Source organism: Anabrus simplex, chromosome 5 (genome assembly GCF_040414725.1).
Source record: "Anabrus simplex isolate iqAnaSimp1 chromosome 5, ASM4041472v1, whole genome shotgun sequence".
In the NCBI taxonomy this organism is placed as follows: Eukaryota; Metazoa; Arthropoda; class Insecta; order Orthoptera; family Tettigoniidae; genus Anabrus; species Anabrus simplex.
The window spans coordinates 422,564,652-422,583,694 of NC_090269.1; the positions used below are offsets into that span (position 1 = coordinate 422,564,652).

A 19,043-nucleotide genomic window follows, 5' to 3' on the forward strand; every position below is an offset into this window, starting at 1 on the left:
CTGACTGATTTCACAGCCCTCGATGCGCTACTACCAGCTATCACAGAGCCATCTGTTGTTCTGCATACACACTATGCCTGCAGAACTTTTACGTTTGTGATCTGTTCACATATCTACAAGAAAAAAATCCGTTACACAAGAAAGGTGGCAGAACGGATGTAAATAACTACAGAGGGATTTCACTCGTTCAAGTCGTCTACAAGATTTTCTCCGCGTGTCTTCTTCAAAGTGTACAAGAACAGCTTGAACACAAAATTGGAGAATATCAAGCTGGTTTCCGATCTGGGCGTCCCTGTGTTGAACAAATGTTTAACTTGAAGACGATATTGAAATATAGAGCAACCGGAAGCTCTCCGATTATTTTTAGTTTCGTCGACTTCAAGAAAACGTAAGATTCAGTCGATCGACAATCTCTCCTTAACATCTTAGAAGAACAAGGACGACATTAAGACTCATCAAGCAAACACTTACGGGCACGAAGTCAAAAGGGAAATGCATGGGTGAAGTATCGGGGCCCTTTGCAATTAAGACTGGCATGCAACAGAGTGCAGATTGGCACCACTGGTTTTCAACCTTGTTCTAGATAAAGACATTCGAGAATGGGAGATGGAATTGAAAGTTCAGAAGCACTGGAAAATCATTCAATTTTGACGAAAAAACGATGACATAAAGTCTTCAAGGCTAACCGACAAGATTTTGACATATACTGTAAAACTGAAGAACTACCATGGGTACAAGACGTTAAAATTTATCTTGAAAAGGCCCAGATAGAAACATCAGAAATACTGGACAAATTGACCGTCAGAAGATAAATAGATGGGTAATAAAGCCAAAGAATGAAGTCCCTAAATGATCGGGGAATAAGGGGTCAGAGGAAAGAAAACAGGCAAGAATGAAAGCAATATGGTCTGTTGGAAAGGTGAATCATAAATGTAATGTGTGATCCAAGAAGGTCCATACGCAAATAATTAATTAAATAATGAATTATTAAAGTAGTAGACTAGACTTAAGGTGAAACTTAAAATGTTATATAAAGTGCCTTATAACATTACAAGAACACACGTATTTAGATGAAATGAGCACTTGAACGAGATTTACATTTGTGTTGTGTCGTTAAAATATCGTAGTGGGAAAGATAACGTAGGTCGTGTATGACAATTAATATTTGATGGCACTCAGATACGCTTGTATTTGTATTCCTAACATTTGCTTCTTAGGATAAAAGTGCTACTTCTGATGAAGACCGTGATTGTGGCAATTTAAAATCATGTACTGGTAGCTGGGATTTATTTGTGTGCAACTTGAAGACAGAGAAGCTCTATATGGCTAGAAGAGTAGAAGAGGGGACTTCAAGATAAAATTGTTCCTGCGGTTGGATATGTTTTAGTGCAAAATATAATCCGGTTATGGTGGGAGAATAGTCCACTTGTGATCCACACTTTGCTGCTGACAGCCTAGGTGCTGCAGCACTCCATGCATTCTAGGTTCTTCAAGCTCGCTATCTGTTTCCAAGAAGAGTCCCCGGAAGACGTTTTACCCAGCTGGTTTTCTATTTACCGAGCTCGAAAGCTGCAGTCACTTAAGTGTGGCCAGTATCCAGTATTCGATAGATAGTGGGTTCGAACCTCACTGTCGGCAGACCTGAAGATGGTTTTCCGTGGTTTCCCATTTTCACGACAGACAAGGTTATACCTTAATTAAGGCCACAGCCGCTTCCTTCCCACTCCCAGTCCTTTCCTGTCCCATCGTCGCCATAAGACCTATGTGTGTTGGTGGGGCGTAAAGCAACTTGTAAAACATGCACTGATGTCTTCCTGGGATGTTGAACGGTCCTTCTCAGCCTGCAAGAGAATGTTATTGGATCAACACCAAAAAAGTTACAATGGAAAACAAAGAGAACTACTTAGTGATACACAGCGAATCACGATGAAGAAGTTACCGTATTATTTGTGTTACTTAATATGGGTTTAAAGATAGACTCTTTATTAATTTTATTCAGTAACATTTATTTGTTTCATTTGTAAAACATGAAGGCAAAAGGAAATTAGCTAGAACAATACATTGTGTAACATACTTCGCGATTTACAGTAATTACATTATGTTGAATATTTCAAGTATTTTGGTTACGGTATGCCTCTAATTTGATTATTTATTACTGACTAATTAGAAAGCAGCAGAATATGTGAACTATCTTGCGCAACAACGATCAGTTTGTCATAAAATATGGACGTACTTAAAACTATTTTACTGTCTTATATCATAACCATTAGTCATAATAGAAAGAATATACGAACATATTTGTAAATTCAGTGCAGTGATATTAATAAACATTTTAGTAATATTACATATTTAATTACATATTCGCACTTCGATGTTACTTAAAAGTCCTGGGCCTAGTAATCACGAAAATTACTAACACTCGCAGTAACATCAGTTTCAAGCTGAGATTTAACATCCAAGTATCGAAGTAACAGAAGGATATTTACCCCACAAGGAAGACATTAAAAAGCTTCTATGACAACACATCCCCTGAACTAGTCATAACAAGAAGGATGCACTTGAGGAACTTAAATAAAAGACATGCGAGATATTCTCTCCGTATATCGACAAGAGAGAAGCTGCAGGTGACATTCTTCTTCTTCCCTAGTTTTTCTCATTTACCTGAGGCCGGCACTTTGTAGGGACTCAGCCCAATTTTAGAGCTAGGCACCCTCACTGACGCCAATCCAATGCACAGGGATGTATTCACTGTTGCATGGTTTTTAAAGGGCTGTCTGTGTTTACATGAACACAAAAAGGCATTCCCCGAGTCAGAGGAGTTTTCTAAGGAAAGTTAAAATCCTCCACCCGACCTGGAATCTAACCTGGGGTCTTCTGAACCGAAGTTCAGTATGTTTACATTTCATCCAAAGACCCGGATATGCTACACCTGATATCGTTAAGGGAAAAAATATTATAAAATTTTCCGAATGTTGACATTAATTTTGTGGTATGAAGAGAGATTTAAACTCATAATTTAATTACTAGATTTAACGGTGGCACTGTATTGTACCTAAAGTAAGCATTAGGTAGAAAATAAATGGATTTATGTTGTTTGTGATACCATTTCTATTTGAGAAACCACACATGTCCAGGAACTTCCAAACTCCATATTATTACTCTTAAACAAAAGACAACTTTAATGCAGCAATCACTATTGATCTGCAGCTAGAGCTATCGCCTAGGTGGCATATTCCTTTAACAGTTCTGTACCTAGACTGTTCTTAAAATATTTCAAATAAGTTGGAAATTTATCAAACATCACCCTTGATAAATTATTCCAATCCATAATTCCTCTTCCGATAAACGAATATTTTCCCCAATTTGTCCTCTTAAATTCCAGATTTACCTTCGTATTGTGATCAAGCTTATTCGTCAACTAATGTCATTCCAAACCCATCTCACCACTGACAACTCGAAATATTCCGCTTAGTCGAGATGCTCGCCTCCTTACTCCCAGGTCTTCCCAGCCCAAAGTTCGTAACATTTTCGTAACACTATTTTGTCGGAAATCACCCAGAAAATATCGTGCTTCTTTCATTTGGATATTTTCCAGTTCTCGTATCAAGTAATCCTGGTGAGGGTCCTCTAGAACCATACTATAATTTAATATCAGAAATATCACAACAGATCACATAAATTCATTGTACAAAAATCAGGAGCTCCAGGCAGATTTGTGTCTGGTTTTCTCAAAATTGACCATGTATGGTTTCTAAGATAAGTTCATATTTTCTAAGTACAGTATCCTCAACCTGTTGCAGTGCTCCAGCTCCTGGTGCTGCAGCCTGGAGTTGTTCGTCAAGACAGCGAACCACCCTCCCTCAAGGCTCTGGTTATGGACCCCTACATCATAGTCGCTGCAGGTAAGTACTGTAAGTGTAGTGTTCATGTGAAGAACAACAGCATTATCAGCACCTGTTAACCCTGCCGTATGCACGAAGCTCATATGAGGTCCCTAATACTCTGGGCCCGCATTTTGATGATACTTAATCTTATCACTGGTTTATCATACACATTGCTACCTTACGATAAACTACTACAGTCAGTAAGTTCGTGGACCGGCACCTACTGTTTTGGCAACACGGCATACACTCATGCACTACAGTCAATAACTTCTTGGACTGTCACCTACTGTGTAGGCAACACAGTACATTCATGCACTACAGTCAACAAGTTCGTGGACTGGCGCCCACTTTGCAGGCAGCACAGCGTACACTCACGTACTACAGTCTTTAACTTCTTGGACTGGCGTTTACAGTTAGGCAGCACGGCGTACACTCATGCACTACAGTCGTGGACTAGCACCTACAGTGTAGGCAACACTGTGTACACCTATGTATGTACTACAGTCAATAAGTTCATGGACTGGCACCTACAGTGTAGGCAACACAAGTTACACCCATGTACGTACTACGAGTCAATATGTTCTTAGACTGGCGCTAATAGTTCAAGGATCATATCGTCTTTTGACCTGTCTTTTCCCGCCTTTTTCCCGTCGTGAAGATCCGTGCGATTTCGACTTGATCATCTCAAAAGTTTCGCTAGCAAATATGCCTAACATTTTGCAGAACGTGAAATTTACTCGTTGCTCAAACTACGTCATTCTCAAGTGCATCCGCTGACATTCAACTACCCTTCACAACAGAGACCGTAGTTCTGCTCTGCCTCTGCCTCCTGCTGGGACTAGCGAAGCAGTGTCAGGCAACATCTCCGCTGCAGCGACGCTAGACGATCAGTCCACGAACTTAATGACTACTACGTACATAAATCATCGTCATAGCCATTTGATCACAGAAATGCGTATTTGTTAAGTCATTTTTGTTAATTTTGGACCTTTTTTACTTTTCATTTACAACTGTTAGGTTCTTCTAACAAGTCACACTCAAACATATTTAGAAATATTTATGTATATTTCTGTTTAAGTACTTAAAAACTGAAAATCTGGACCTTACCTTAATGAAGTCTTCACTTCTCTAAATACGTTTTAGTGTGATTTGATAGAATCTGATAATATAATGCCGTGTGGCCTCCGTAGAGGCCTGGTGCAGGTCTTTTGATTTGACTCCCTTAGGTGACCTGCGCCTCATGAGGAGGAAGGAATGATGATGAACACGACACATACACCCAGTCCCCGTGCCAGGGGAATTAACCAATTATGGTTAAAATTCCCAAGCCTGCCGGGAATCGAACCCGAGACCCCTGTGACCAAAGGCCATCGCGCTAACTATTTAGCCATGGAGCCGGGCATAGAATCTGATGATGTTCTTTCAAGAACGAAACAGTCATTCTATTTTAAGTTAGCTGTTCCTTTTTCAGTAATAATTCATTTACCACATGTGTTTTGTTCCTTTTTCAGTAATAATCAATTTACCGCATGTTTTTTTCAATTACTTTATACATTTATTTATTAAAAATGAGTCTCAGCAGACCGAAGAACTAAAACTTATAAATTAACTGAGTCGAAACTGAAAAGATATGGCTACAGATATTACGTTTTTACTATTTTTTTATTTTTTTTATTTACTTTTTTTTTACTTTTAGATCACTCTTCTATGTAGCTACATCACTTTGTCCTTTTTCAGCTATTTCTTTGATTGTTAAAGTCATTTTTGTTCTCCGTTATTATTTAGGTATTTTCATGCATTTACGTTGGGAATTCAACTTATCTGAATAATCATCTGAGCTTTCAGTTACCGAGAATACTAAAACCACAAATGGGTTATGTGAATGAATCGTATCCACAAAATTACGGTATTATTTCCGTTCCAAACGGAAGATAATAACTGCTTTTACTCAAATAAAGTGTAAAATCTGCGGTAAATTAAAAAATGCTGTCGTTACTAGAGAAATGACTAGAGAAATATCTCTACGTACTTACGGCCTGTAGACAGGACTTCCTTATCTTGTATTCCGCTGCTCGTGCCGTCTTTGTATCTTTCTTGAGGTCCAGTGCTAGCACCGACGAATGGGAGTGCTATGTCTGTGAATTCTCTTTATATTTGTCCATATGACTAGCGCCAGCAGTTCAAATAGCAAAATAGCATGATCCTTGTGCCAATAAATATATAACTTAATAAATTAGTTAGGGCACAGAACGAATGAGCAACATGAAGAAAACGACACCTAATTAATTCAAACAACTTCAGTGAGCAAAGACATCATACACGAAAGTGTTAGACAAACAAAACACATACGGAAGCGCTGCGACGTAGCAGAAAAATTAGTTGAATGGTAGTAAAGAATGTATCCATACTATTCTCTGCAAGTAAAATATTTCATACTATTTCTTAATTTACCGAAGATTTTACACTTTATTTGAGTGAAAGCAATTATTATCTTCCATTTGGAACAAAAATTACAGTGAAATTTCGTGGATACGATTCGTTCACTTAACTCATCAAAAGGTGTTTTTGCTAGTTGCTTTACGCCGCACCTACACAGATGGGTCTTATGGCAACGATGGGGCAGGAAAGGCCTGGGAATGGGAAGGAAATGGCCGTGGTCTTAATTAAGGTACAGCCCCAGCATTTGCCTGGAGTGAAAATGGGAAACCTCGGAAAACCATCTTCAGGGCTGCCGACAGAGGGGTTCGAACCCACTATCTCCCGAATGCGAGCTCACAACTGCGCGCTCCTAACCACACGGCCAACTCGCTCGATTATCAAAAGGTTCGATGCTGAGTACGAAGAAACTGTGAAATAATGTAACCTTCTACAACTTTTATTCATACTCGTGGGAAATCCAAATGCCTAGAAAGAAACGATGCTTTGTTTGTAATCTGGATGGGCTTGTGATGAGTGTGAGAAGTATTATCACTATAGTATGTACAAATTCACATTTCAGTAAAAGGTTGAAGAGCGAAACGTTTGAGGTGACGATGTAGAAATTGCCCGGATCACTACGACGGGAATAAGCCGCGAAAAGGCAGGTCAAAAAGACTATGTGAATCTTGAACTGTCAGCACCATTCCAAGAACATATTGACTGTTGCCCGCACTGTAAAGCGCCAATCTACGACCATATTAACTGTAGTACACGAGTGTACGTTGTGTTGCCTGCAATGTAGGGGCCAGTACACGGACATATTGACAGTAGTAGTACATCCTTATCATACCGCCCTGATTACAGAAACATTTACTAACACACTACATATACAGTACGTGCCTATTAGTTTCATTTTACACAGTGCGAGTTTTGTTTATTCATGTGTGATTCATTTCATGTGTTAGAATGCCAAAGATAAAGCCATATAAATGTGTCAACTGAAGGAAAAAATTTTCACAGATCGGCGAAGATATTTTTTCTGCAGATGATCAGGAAACCTTTCAGACAAATATGCGAAGTGAAAGAGGCAGAAGATAAAAGATTTACCATCCAGAAACACTATTATTATTCTTTATTTCACAACTTTATAGTTGGTAATATATCTCGTATTTCGATAAATTAAGTGAAAAATTATAAATTAATCACAATTTACATAAATTTACGATATACGTCTTCATTATTTTCTTCGGTGTAGGCCTGTAGGTCGCAGCTTCTTCTATTTATTATCCGTAGTGAGCGTTCATGAATGTTCTGACAATGATGCAGGTGTTTAAAATTGCAACGTTTTATGTCACATCGTGAGTGTAGAATCTGCAAGTTTCCTAGAAGTAATTTTAGTACAAGATCAGTAGGAGAAAAGAGAAAAGGCAGAATCGCCACTTCCTCTTATTTCCAGATTCTTTCAACTTTCGTAAACAAAGGAATGTATTTGTCAATCTTCTCGTTGTATTTCTGTTGTAAATTATGGTCATTCTAAATAGCCATGTCAATGAGATATGTGTCGTGGTTCTTTTTGTCTGTTAATGTTATGTCTGATATACGCTACTGTACGGAGTTGTTTTATCTATTTGTACATGCGATCCCTGTAGAGTTTAAAAATTGTCATTTTTCAGTGCACTTTGTGGGGAGTATTTGTAGTAAGACACCCAACACAATTATGTATGTCAGTGTATGATGTTATTATTATTACTATTATTAATATTAGACATGTAATTACGAATGGCACTAACGATTCCATATATATTTTTGAGCTTATACTCAAATATCTGGTTCCACTAATATCGTACTGGAAGATGGACGGTTTGTCTATAAATAGTGGGTAGTATAAACAATATGTTAAGTCTCTGGTGGACCATCGAGTTCTTAATGTATTTTCGAAGAAGCTCTCTCTTTAAACAAGAGCTCCACATTGTTCCAGATCCCCACATCCTCGACAAATAGAGACCCGCCCTAGCTATCGACTGTTTAACTGAAACCCTATCGCTCTGGAAATAAACAACCTCGTGTTGCACTCAACACGGCCATCTCCGGGGGATTTCCGCTATACGCTCGTGACACGGAGTGCTCATTTTCCTGCTGCAAATGGTCTTTGAAATAACTAAATTTTCTGCAGGTTGAACTATATTCATGGTTTGATGAATGACAGTAACATCTGCTTAGAGCCACGAGCGTTGTTAGAGGGAGGACGTGTCTTGCCCATTTTTTTCGTGTCAGTATTTATTTCTTGTGAAATACTAAATGTAGTTTGGATGAATTACAGCAAAAATACAATACAATACAATACAATGGACTTATTTTGTCTGGCAAGATTAAGGCCATTAGGCCCTCTCTTCCATCTAACCAGAAAATACAGTATCTACATGTGCAAATTAAAATAAATAGACTTAGGCCTACAATTGAAACATCTTGCAACTACTAAACAATGCAATATTATGGTGAAAAGCAAAAAATTAAAAATAGGAAAAATAGGAAAATGATGATGATGATGATGAAGATGATTATTTACACAATTATGACATGATTACCTAATTTCAATTAACCTTGATAATAACAGTGAGATTATATAAAGTCTATAGTTTGAGGAAGGCTAAATCTACAAAATTTCCATAACATACAAATAACAATATAGGACTTCATCTATTACTTAGTAGGTACCGGTGACAAAGTTGCCTAAAACTAGCAGGTGAGGCTCCTCTAACAGAGACGGGTAGTGTATTCCACTGTCGTGCCGAAGAAATAACAAATGAATTTGTGTATCGTATCGTGCGGTGAGGTGGAATAGACAAGATTGTATCAGATTTTGACCGTGTTCCGAAACTGTGATTGGATGAGAGGTGGTGAAATTTACTGTACAACTAGGGAGGTGAGCATGAGGAAAGTATTCGACGAAGAAGGCATAAAGCATGAAGATTACGGCGCTGTTTGAGTTTTAGCCAACCGAGTTCATCGTAGGCAGGTGTAACATGGTCAAAGTAACGTAGGTCACATATATAGCGAACACAGGCGTTTTGCGCGCGTTGTAGTTTGTCGTTAAGAGTAGTAGTCAGGTCGTTGTACACGGTGTCACAGTAGTCGAAATGAGGTAATACCAGAGTGCAAATGAGGCGTTCTTTTAATACTCGAGAAAATATGTTGCGGAATCTTCTAAGTGAGTTAAGTGACGCAAATAGTTTCCTGGAGATGCTGGTAACCTGCTGCTTCCAGGAAAGATGTTCGTCTATAATAACACCGAGATCTTTGACATATTCACTGAAATCAATGGGTGAATTTTGTAGGTAGAGTTTTGGTAAAGTGAAGTTGCATATGGTTTTTGAACAAAGCCGAGGATGTGAAATTAATATACCTTGAGATTTTACGTTATTTAATCTAAGTCCATGCATGTCAGTCCAGTTACAGATTACTTGTAAATCTCTATTGGAATTTTTAGTTTCGTCGGTTAGTCTTTCCGGTTCACAGTGCAAGTATAATTGTATATCGTCAGCGTACATGTGGTGTCTACAGTTGTTTAGCGACGACGTAATATCATTGATATAGACAGAAAATAGAAGCGGTCCCAGGACAGACCCCTGTGGAACACACCTTCTATGGATCGCCAGGAAGAATATTCATTACTGTTATTTCTTACACACTGCAGACGACCGCGGAGGTAAGAATTCATCCACTGAAGACTGTTTGTCGAGAACTGGAGTTTAAATAATTTGGAAAGTAGTATGTCTATGTCAACTGAGTCGAAAACTTTAGAGAAGTCAAGAAGAGCTAGGATGGTAACTTGTCTTTTGTCCATCACATTGCGAATGTCGTTGGTAACCTTAAGTAGTGCAGTACTAGTGCTGTGGTAACGTCGAAAACCAGACTGGTGTTCGTCAAGAATATCGTGTGTTTGCAAGTAGTTGGAGACTTGTTGGTGTACAATGAATTCTAGGGCTTTTGAAAGGACTGATAATATGCTCACAGGTCTATAGTCGGTTACGTCTTCAGCCGGTGATTTTGTAGCGAGCGGGACGACAACGGCAGCTTTCCAAAAGGAGGGATACGCGCCAGTCATTAGTGAATGGTTAAATATGTGAGTTATAGCAGGTAAAATTATGTCAATTATTGTCTTAATAAGTTCTATTTCTATGTTGTCTATCCCTTTGGACTTCGATTTTATTCTAAATATGGCTTGTTTAACTTGCGAAGGTGTCACATGTGAAAAGTAGAATTTTTCTCGGTCAGGTCAGGGGAGTTGTAATTGCTGTATCGTGTTCTATGTTTCCTTTCTCTGTGAATGGTATGTCCGGGAGTGGTAAAATATATATTGAGGGAGTCCAGGGATATGTCAATAGGATGATCGTCTCTTTGTTTACCTATTCCCAAGTGTCTTAGTTCTTTCCAGCTGCCTCTGTGGATCAGCGGTAGAGTGTCGGCCTCCGGATCCCAAGATAGCGGGTTCAAACCCGGCAGAGGTAACCGGATTTTTGAAGGGCGGAAAAAAGTTCATTCGACACTCCATGCCGTACGATGTCGGCATGTAAAAGATCTCTGGTGACACATTTGGTGTTTACCCGACAAAATTCATTAAATCTCAGCCATAGACGCCCAAGAGAGTTTCGGTTTACTCGGTCTGCCATCTAGTGGAGGCCTAGAGTAAAACGGAACGTCGAAATTGACGAGCAGACAGCCAGATGGCGTCAAATTGAAATGTCTGCACACGGTAGCTGAGGCCATACGATTATTATTATTATTATTATTATTAGTTCTTTCCAAGCCGTACCAGGTTTAGTATTTTGTTTTAACAGGGTATGTGCATGTCTAATTCTAGCGTTGAGAGCTATGAGAAAATTCACCACTAGTGTACTGAGCAAGGGCATAAAACTAACTCTGATCATATTTTTTACTCAATCTATGAAGAGGAGCGTGGTCTCGCCACTGAGCCTCACTCATCAACAGTGATAGGAAGTGTGGGCTCAATTACACAGTTCCTTGAGGAATACTTCACTGAATTATGACTATAAATTACTTTTTCGGTAATTAATCAGGAAAATTAAAATTACTATTACTTTACAGAATGCCATTATTAAGGAAATCACTGCTTAATTTCGCTTGGGGCTGGAATAACACAAAAGTTTGGAAGGAAAGGGAATATAGACTATTACTTCTTTTTTAGTCTGTCTGTGTGTGTGTGTGTGTGTGTGTGTGTGTGTGTGTGTGTGTGTGTGTGTGTGTGTGTGTGTGTGTGTGTGGGGGTGTGTGTGTGTGTGTGTGTGTGTGTGTGTGTGTGTGTGTGTGTGTGTGTGTGTGTGTGTGTGTGTGTGTGTGTGCGTGTGTGTGTGTGTGTGTGTGTGTGTGTGTGTGTGTGTGTGTGTGTGTGTGTGTGTGTGTGTGTGTGTGTGTTTTGTCATAGAGAGATTAAGTACTATGATCACCAGGTGAGACTCAACATGATACCTCAGAATTTTCAAAATATTTTCCCACAATTTTTATTTTAATTAATAACTTTTACCGTTTGAAATGATTTTCCGTTTAGTTTCGAAATAAATAAATTGGTTCTTGAAATTCTTATCGCTAATCCTCAACGACTTAAGAGGGAAAGTACATGCTCGCATTTACTGAACAGACGGCCTACAAGGCCACGTGAAGAAATACCTGTGTTTAATATCAAGAACATTATTGGAATGTCTTTGGAAGTACTAGAGGTAAGAAAGTACCTTATCCAGAAATGGTGAAGCTGATGATTCTGCTGTAGAATAGTGAAATAGTTTTCATCATATTTATTTGTTCACATTTCGCTTCCGTACGATGTATATCAATTACTAGAATATAACGATTTCAAAGTTATTTCAAGACGTACAAGTAAAAAATTACGTCTTGTAAAATGTAACAATTATAAGTAAAAATTACTTTTTTTGCAAGTTTCTGAACGTTGCACCGACACAGATAGGTCTTACGGCGACGATGTGACAGGAAAGGGCTAGGAGTGGGAAGGAAGCGGCCGTGGTCTTAATTAAGGTACAGCCCCAGCATTTACCTGGTGTGAAAATGGGAAAACACGGAAAACCATCTTCAGGGCTGCCGACAGTGGGGTTCGAACCCACTATTTCCTGAATACTGTATACTGGCCGCACTTAAGAGGCTGCAGCTATCGAGCTCAGTAGTAAAAATTACTAAGAATGTAACCGTTACAAGTAATTTCATTACCTTTACTCAATTACTTCCCAACTTTCCTCGTCAATGGGCTACATAATCGAGGCGGCTAACCGGTTCGCGACCAGTGAAGACCAACCTGAAGTAGTTGACCTTCTAAAAGGGTGATTCTACGAAACCACACTACGTTACTACAAAGACAAACACTAGCATGAGTCTATAACCCTAACTGACCTCACGATCGGTGCTCGAGGGTAAGGAACAATAAGCGTATGACCCATTCGGTATTACGTACATACCAGGTGGCTCGCGAGCACCGTACTTTCTACTTACAATTGTACCGCGTGCACTAGTGATGCACGGGATGCCTAGTCACTTGTTTTCGAAGGAGCGCTACAACGTGCTGTATTGCGGATGTTGTGAAGCAAATAGCAGTCATTTTACTACACACGTTCCATAACAGGGTGCATTTGTAAATACGCCAAAGATGCAGAAAAGAAATTGTCTTAACTTATTAATTTATACACATGTAGACATCCCATTCTATAAAAGAGTTGTTTGTGTTGTTGTTTGAGTCATCAGTCCATAGACTGGTTTGATGCAGCTTTCCATGCCACCCTATCCCGTGCTAACCTTTTCATTTCTACGTAACTATTGCATCCTACATCTGCTCTAATCTGCTTGTCATATTCATATCTTGGTCTACCCCTACCGTTCTTACCACCTACACTTCCTTCAAAAACCAACTGAACAAGTCCTGGGTGTCTTAAGATGTGTCCTATCATTCTATCTCTTCTTCTCGTCAAATTTAGCCAAATCGATCTCCTCTCACCAGTTCGATTCACTACCTCTTCATTCGTGATTCGATCTATCCATCTCACCTTTGGCATTCTTCTATAACACCACATTTCAAAAGCTTCTATTCTCTTTCTTTCTGAGCTAGTTATCGTCCATGTTTCACTTCCATGCAGTGCCACGCTCCACACGAAAGTCTTCAAAAACATCTTTCTAATTCCGATATCAATGTTTGAAGTGAGCAAATTTCTTTTGTTAAGAAAGCTCTTCCTTGCTTGTGCTAGTCTGCATTTTATGTCCTCCTTACTTCTGCCATCGTTAGTTATTTTACTACCCAAGTAACAATATTCATCTACTTCCTTTAAGACTTCGTTTCCTAATCTAATATTTCCTACATCACCTGCCTTCGTTCGACTACACTCCATTACTTTTGTTTTGGACTTATTTATTTTCATCTTGTACTCCTTACCCAAGACTTCATCCATACCATTCAGCAACTTCTCGAGATCTTCTGCAGTCTCAGATAAAATAACAATATCATCGGCAAATCCCAAGGTTTTGATTTCCTCTCCTTGGACTGTGATTCCCTTTCCAAATGTCTCTTTGATTTCCTTTACTGCCCGTTCTATGCAAATATTGAAAAGGAGAGGGACAAACTGCAGTCTTGCCTCACTCCTTTCTGGATTGCTGCTTCTTTTTCAAAGCCCTCGATTCTTATCGCTGCAGACTGAATTTTATACAGATTGTAGATAGTTCTTCGCTCTCGGTATCTGATCCCTATCATCTTCAGAATCATAAATAGCTTGGTCCAATCAACATTTTCGAATGCCTTTTCTAGATCTACGAATGCCATGTACGTGGGCTTGTCTTTCTTGATTCGATCCTCTAAGATCAGACGTAAAGTCAGGATTGCTTCACGTGTTCACGTGTTGTTTGTATGAGACAAAAACTAATACTGTTCAGCGAAATACGCGTGTAGAAAGCAGACGTCTGTTTGGAGCTTCGGCTGCATTCCGACCAGATTCTCCACAGATGTAAATGATGTCTGTGTATTCGTCGTTGCTGAACACGCTAGCCATTGCCGATATGCAGACAGCAAATGTAGTACATATACCAGCCTAGTACTATGCAGTATTAAACGAGGTTTACTAATCCAAGGGGTTGCACTAGACGGGTAGCGCCGAGGAATATGCTGCGAACTACCGTCCGGTTGTTATCGCTTCATATTCTGACGTACGGTAACCTACCTGCTGGCAGTAGTGCGCCTGTGAATATCAGTTAGTAGACATCCCATTCATCACTTGTGTATGCGTGGCATTTATAAGTAGAAATTACGGCGCTCGCGAGCCACCTGGCATACAAATTTTCACACGTACTGTGTGTGACCACAATAATCCTGCATTTTACATAAAAACGCTAGTAGACGTAATGTTAAAACTTGGAAATAAATAAAAAAAGTATTCTTATGCACAAATTAAACAGACTATTAGGACTTCACCAACACATTCATAGGGCATTATCACACAAAGTGGCCTGGATTAACAATTATGAAACATAAAGGTGGCGATGCAGAATGCTTAACGAGTCTTTGGTAATGCGTATTATGATGTTGTTGAGTATATTTCTGGAGATACCTAACCCTTTCAAGATATTCAGGGTGTATTTTGTAGTACCTCCCCTGCTACCAAAAAGCAATCCTCTAACAACCTCAATCGTCTCAATCCTTCAAAATGAATGGTGGGATCCAACACGAAAGCAGTGTGGTTTTTTGGATGAATGGCGATGATGTCGGCCCGTAGAAGAAGCACAGTGAACTTCTTCATAAGCTTGCCATTTCATTTCCCTTAATGGTGAAGCTGATCTAACCCTGTGATGGTGATTATTTCTTTGTAGTGCTCTCTTGGGACAGACACCAAGCACGTGTCCAGGGACTGCTCGAACCGCCGATACGTTGGACTAGGACTGGGGAGGAAGCGGCCGCGGCCTTAATTAAGGTACAGCATTTGCCTGGAGTGAAAATGGAAAACCACACAAAAACATCTTCAGGGCTGCCGACAGTGGGCTTCGAACCCACTATCTCACAAGTAAAAATTACTAACCTCAGAACTGCGCTTCCCTAGCCGCACGGCCAATCTGGTCGGTACCCTTTATTTTGATACCACGACCAGAAGAAGATCTCGCGAGGACGAATTCTATACCTCCGAGTTGTAACAACAAAAACATAAGTACAAATTTTCCGCTGCACGGAAAAGCATAGAATCGTAGTTATGATTCTGGGATTAGGGAAAGCGAGTGCAGATTCTTTAATGTTCCCCTTTTAGTAGCCTCTTACAACATTCACGGGGTATAGATAACACATCTATTGCTTGAACCCATAGGGAAGATAAAGAAAAGTAAGTGTACCCACAAAACAATGGTAAACAATTTGAGAAAATGAAATACATTCTAGACCTCGTAAATATAATATTAACCTTTTATTATTATTATTTTATTATTATTTCCGATGAGGCCTGCTAAGAACCACGTACCAATCTCATTTCAGTTCTTCATACTTTATTGTTTTCTCCTCCGTTCCTCCCAATATTCTTTCACTATGCTGTTTCTTTCTGTCCTCCAACCAGTTCGCACCAGGTTTCTTGTTCAACCTTCCTTGGAATCCTTTCATACTTACTACCCTCCTTCTAAAAATCTCTCTGTCTATAATTTCTCTTATATTATTTCTTTCTAAATCCAGCTAGTTGTTGTCTTTTTGTCCCAAAGGTACTTGAAAATCCTTTTCGTTAGTCTGCAATCATCCATTCTGTAAATATGTCCAAAAAATTGCAATCTCCTTTTTCTTATGTTTCCTGTTATGTTTTATATGTTCCTGTATATTTGTCATTACATCTTAATTTCCATACTTCCGTTGTTTTCACAGGGCCTAAGATTTTTCTCATGATTCTATAGTTTACTACCAGGCATTCACTTGCATATAGGAATTCCGGTTTCACCACTTTAGTGTAGCGCCTTGTTTTAAGACTTTAGATAGACACTTTTTGTTATAGAAATTCTTTGTGATACCATATATTCTTTCCATCTTGTGTACCCTTTCTTCTACTGCAGATTCGCCTAAACCATTTTCTTGAATTGTTTCTTCCAGATATTTGAATTTCGTTACTCTTTCCACTGGACCAATACCTGTTGCCAAAGATTTTGTTATGATTGAAATGGACACCGTGGTGGATGTACAGCAATACACACACTGTGCTTTCAGCACTACTCGTTCACTCCCTTACCCTACTTTTCGGTACTGGAGTGGCCTTCAACACTACCTCTTCACTCCGTCTCCTCCTTTTCAGGACTAGAATGGTGTAGTGTTGATTATTTTATGTCGGGACACCATTTCTGTGCATGCATCTAATAATAGTAAATGAAATTGTCCATCCAGAGAAAGACAATTTATTGCGTGTTAGATGATTCTTTAGCCATTCTAAGAAAGATAACCAGATTTAAATACTGTATTACACAATATCTTAACCCTCAAGCACACGCGCCAGATCTTAGGACGCAGACACACGCGTAGGGGTGCTTTCCACCCCACATATCATTGTATTGTAAAATATGAATTACTGTATTAATTTGAGATTTTAAGATAGATTATGTAAGAGTGACTCATTCTGCGGGGATCCAGCCATAAAAGTACAAGAGCGGGGAGAGCACAGAAAAGTTATTTGTACATATCACTAGGAACTCCACCCCACACGCGTGTGTTTGAGGGTTAACTACCTACTGGTCTTCTCGTGGTCAGTGGATGAGTAGAATTACAAAGGCAGTGTAGTGTCAACAGTTAAGTTACACTGGACTTTTATTTGAGTTAAGTACTGTAATATTAAAAGACTCTGTAAATTAATAATATGCATTTGTGTAACGTTTGCGTCCTTGCCCAGAGCGTTTTTACATATATATACTATTTACACTTGCCCGCTGTTTACACCAGTATTCCTTGGGTTCCTTGAAAAGTGTAAAAGAGGGGTAATACTGTATATGGTTAGATGGTAGTTGCGTCGTGAATACTTGGATACTTCAATATTTTCACACGATGTTCTTGTCTGCAGGAGCCATCACGTTCGCCAACATGGGTATCGCCATGCTAGAGCCATCCCTGCCTATCTGGATGATGGATACGATGAAAGCTGATCGATGGCAACAGGGAGTGACATTTCTACCTGCTAGCATCTCCTATCTGATCGGCACGAACCTATTTGGACCGCTGGGACATCGCATGGGAAGGTAGGCTGTTCAAATATTATTGTAGTAGAAGGGAATAATTTGGAGTGGAGTGTATAGGGTGTACATCTACGTTCAATATTATTTTTAAGTGGAACAATGAAAATACACTTATAGTTGTTGGAACAGAATAACTATCTGGTGGAGACTTGTCAACCGTTTGAGGATTATCTCATTGTAGAAAGATTTTGAGTATCCAAAAGGAAGTACAACTGCAGTGTCATCTATTGGGAGTTTAGAAATGTACAGGGTCTCTCTTTTAATCCCAAATCGTCCTGCGGCGTTTATACTCTCCGAGACCTAAGCAGCTGTACCGGAGGCGCGCGCATAGCTGTTGACCTTGCAAGCAGCCTGCACGTGTTCCACCTGGCAAGCATGAGTCGCCAGTCTGAATCTCAGCTCAGACAGTTATCATTGCAACACCGTATTTTCGTATGCAAAAGTTATTTTTTAAGTACGACATGGCTCGACGGGGACGCGATGCATTTGTTCATCAATTTCCTGGTGAAATGCCACCTTCATGAACACAGATTCACGTAATAGTAAATAATTTTAAAACTACTGGCTCAGTGCTGAATAAAAAAAACATGCGCGCGCATGAACATTTTTAACAGAGGAAAAGCTAGATGACATTGATGCGAATCTTGAACAGTCTCCGAATATATCACTCACAAATTTAGCACAACAAGTAGAAGTTTCGGTTCCTTCTGCACACAGGGCAACAAAGTTGTTACACATCAAACCGTACAGGTTTACACGGCCCTGCTGATCCAGCCACAAGAGTGAGATATTGCGAGTGGTATCTTGCATAATTGAATGATCGTTTATTCGATCCACAACTTGTGTTCTTTTCGGATGAGGCCTGGTTTCATCTTAATGGTCATAACTCTCGCTATTGGTGTGCAGAAAAGTTGAATGGTTTTTATAGAGTCCCTTCCAGCATCTTTTATAAGGTAATATTTCATATAAGATTGTATACACGCTTAAAGCAGGGCGGCTGCTGTGGCGCAAAGCACAAACAGCGTGCGCTTGGTCTGGGTTTATAAGACAGAGACTGTATTTAGCTTAGAAATCCCATATTTACTCCTCTGATGAGGTTGACGTCAGGAAGGGCATCCAGTTGTAAAACTCCGCTACGAATAATCACCTCGCTTCACACCCGAACCCGTAGAGAAAGAGGACAAGTGTTGGACATACATTTGTGGAGAGTAACCATGTCTGATTAGGTACAAAGAAGTCTGTGTGAGCTTAGTTCCCAGGGTGAACATTCACTTGATAGCATGTGTTGATTGTTGATGGCGTACTATGGCACTGTTGTATTTGTCATGAGGGACAGAAAAGATTCTAAATGAGTAGAAAAATTAATAAAGAAGCTCTACTGGTTATATGGCTGTTGATTTATCATATAATGCTGAGCATTTCTCTGTTAAAACTCCCTTTATCGTGATTATGGCCAGCAGGGTACAAAAGGTGGTGATATCAGTAGATTGCTAGCCA

The 19,043-nt window shown here is 39.5% G+C and overlaps 1 protein-coding gene across 4 annotated transcripts in view; it reads left to right on the plus strand.

Moving 5' to 3' along the window:
* Vmat (Vesicular monoamine transporter) overlaps positions 1-19,043 on the plus strand; it is a 678,793-nt gene that overhangs the window by 612,028 nt on the left and 47,722 nt on the right. For all 4 annotated transcript variants that reach the window (XM_067147806.2, XM_067147802.2, XM_067147804.2 and 1 more), the window contains exons 8-9: positions 3,801-3,902; positions 17,375-17,549. In XM_067147806.2, coding sequence (XP_067003907.2) covers positions 3,801-3,902; positions 17,375-17,549 — 277 coding nt within the window. The remainder of the gene's footprint in view (positions 1-3,800; positions 3,903-17,374; positions 17,550-19,043) is intronic.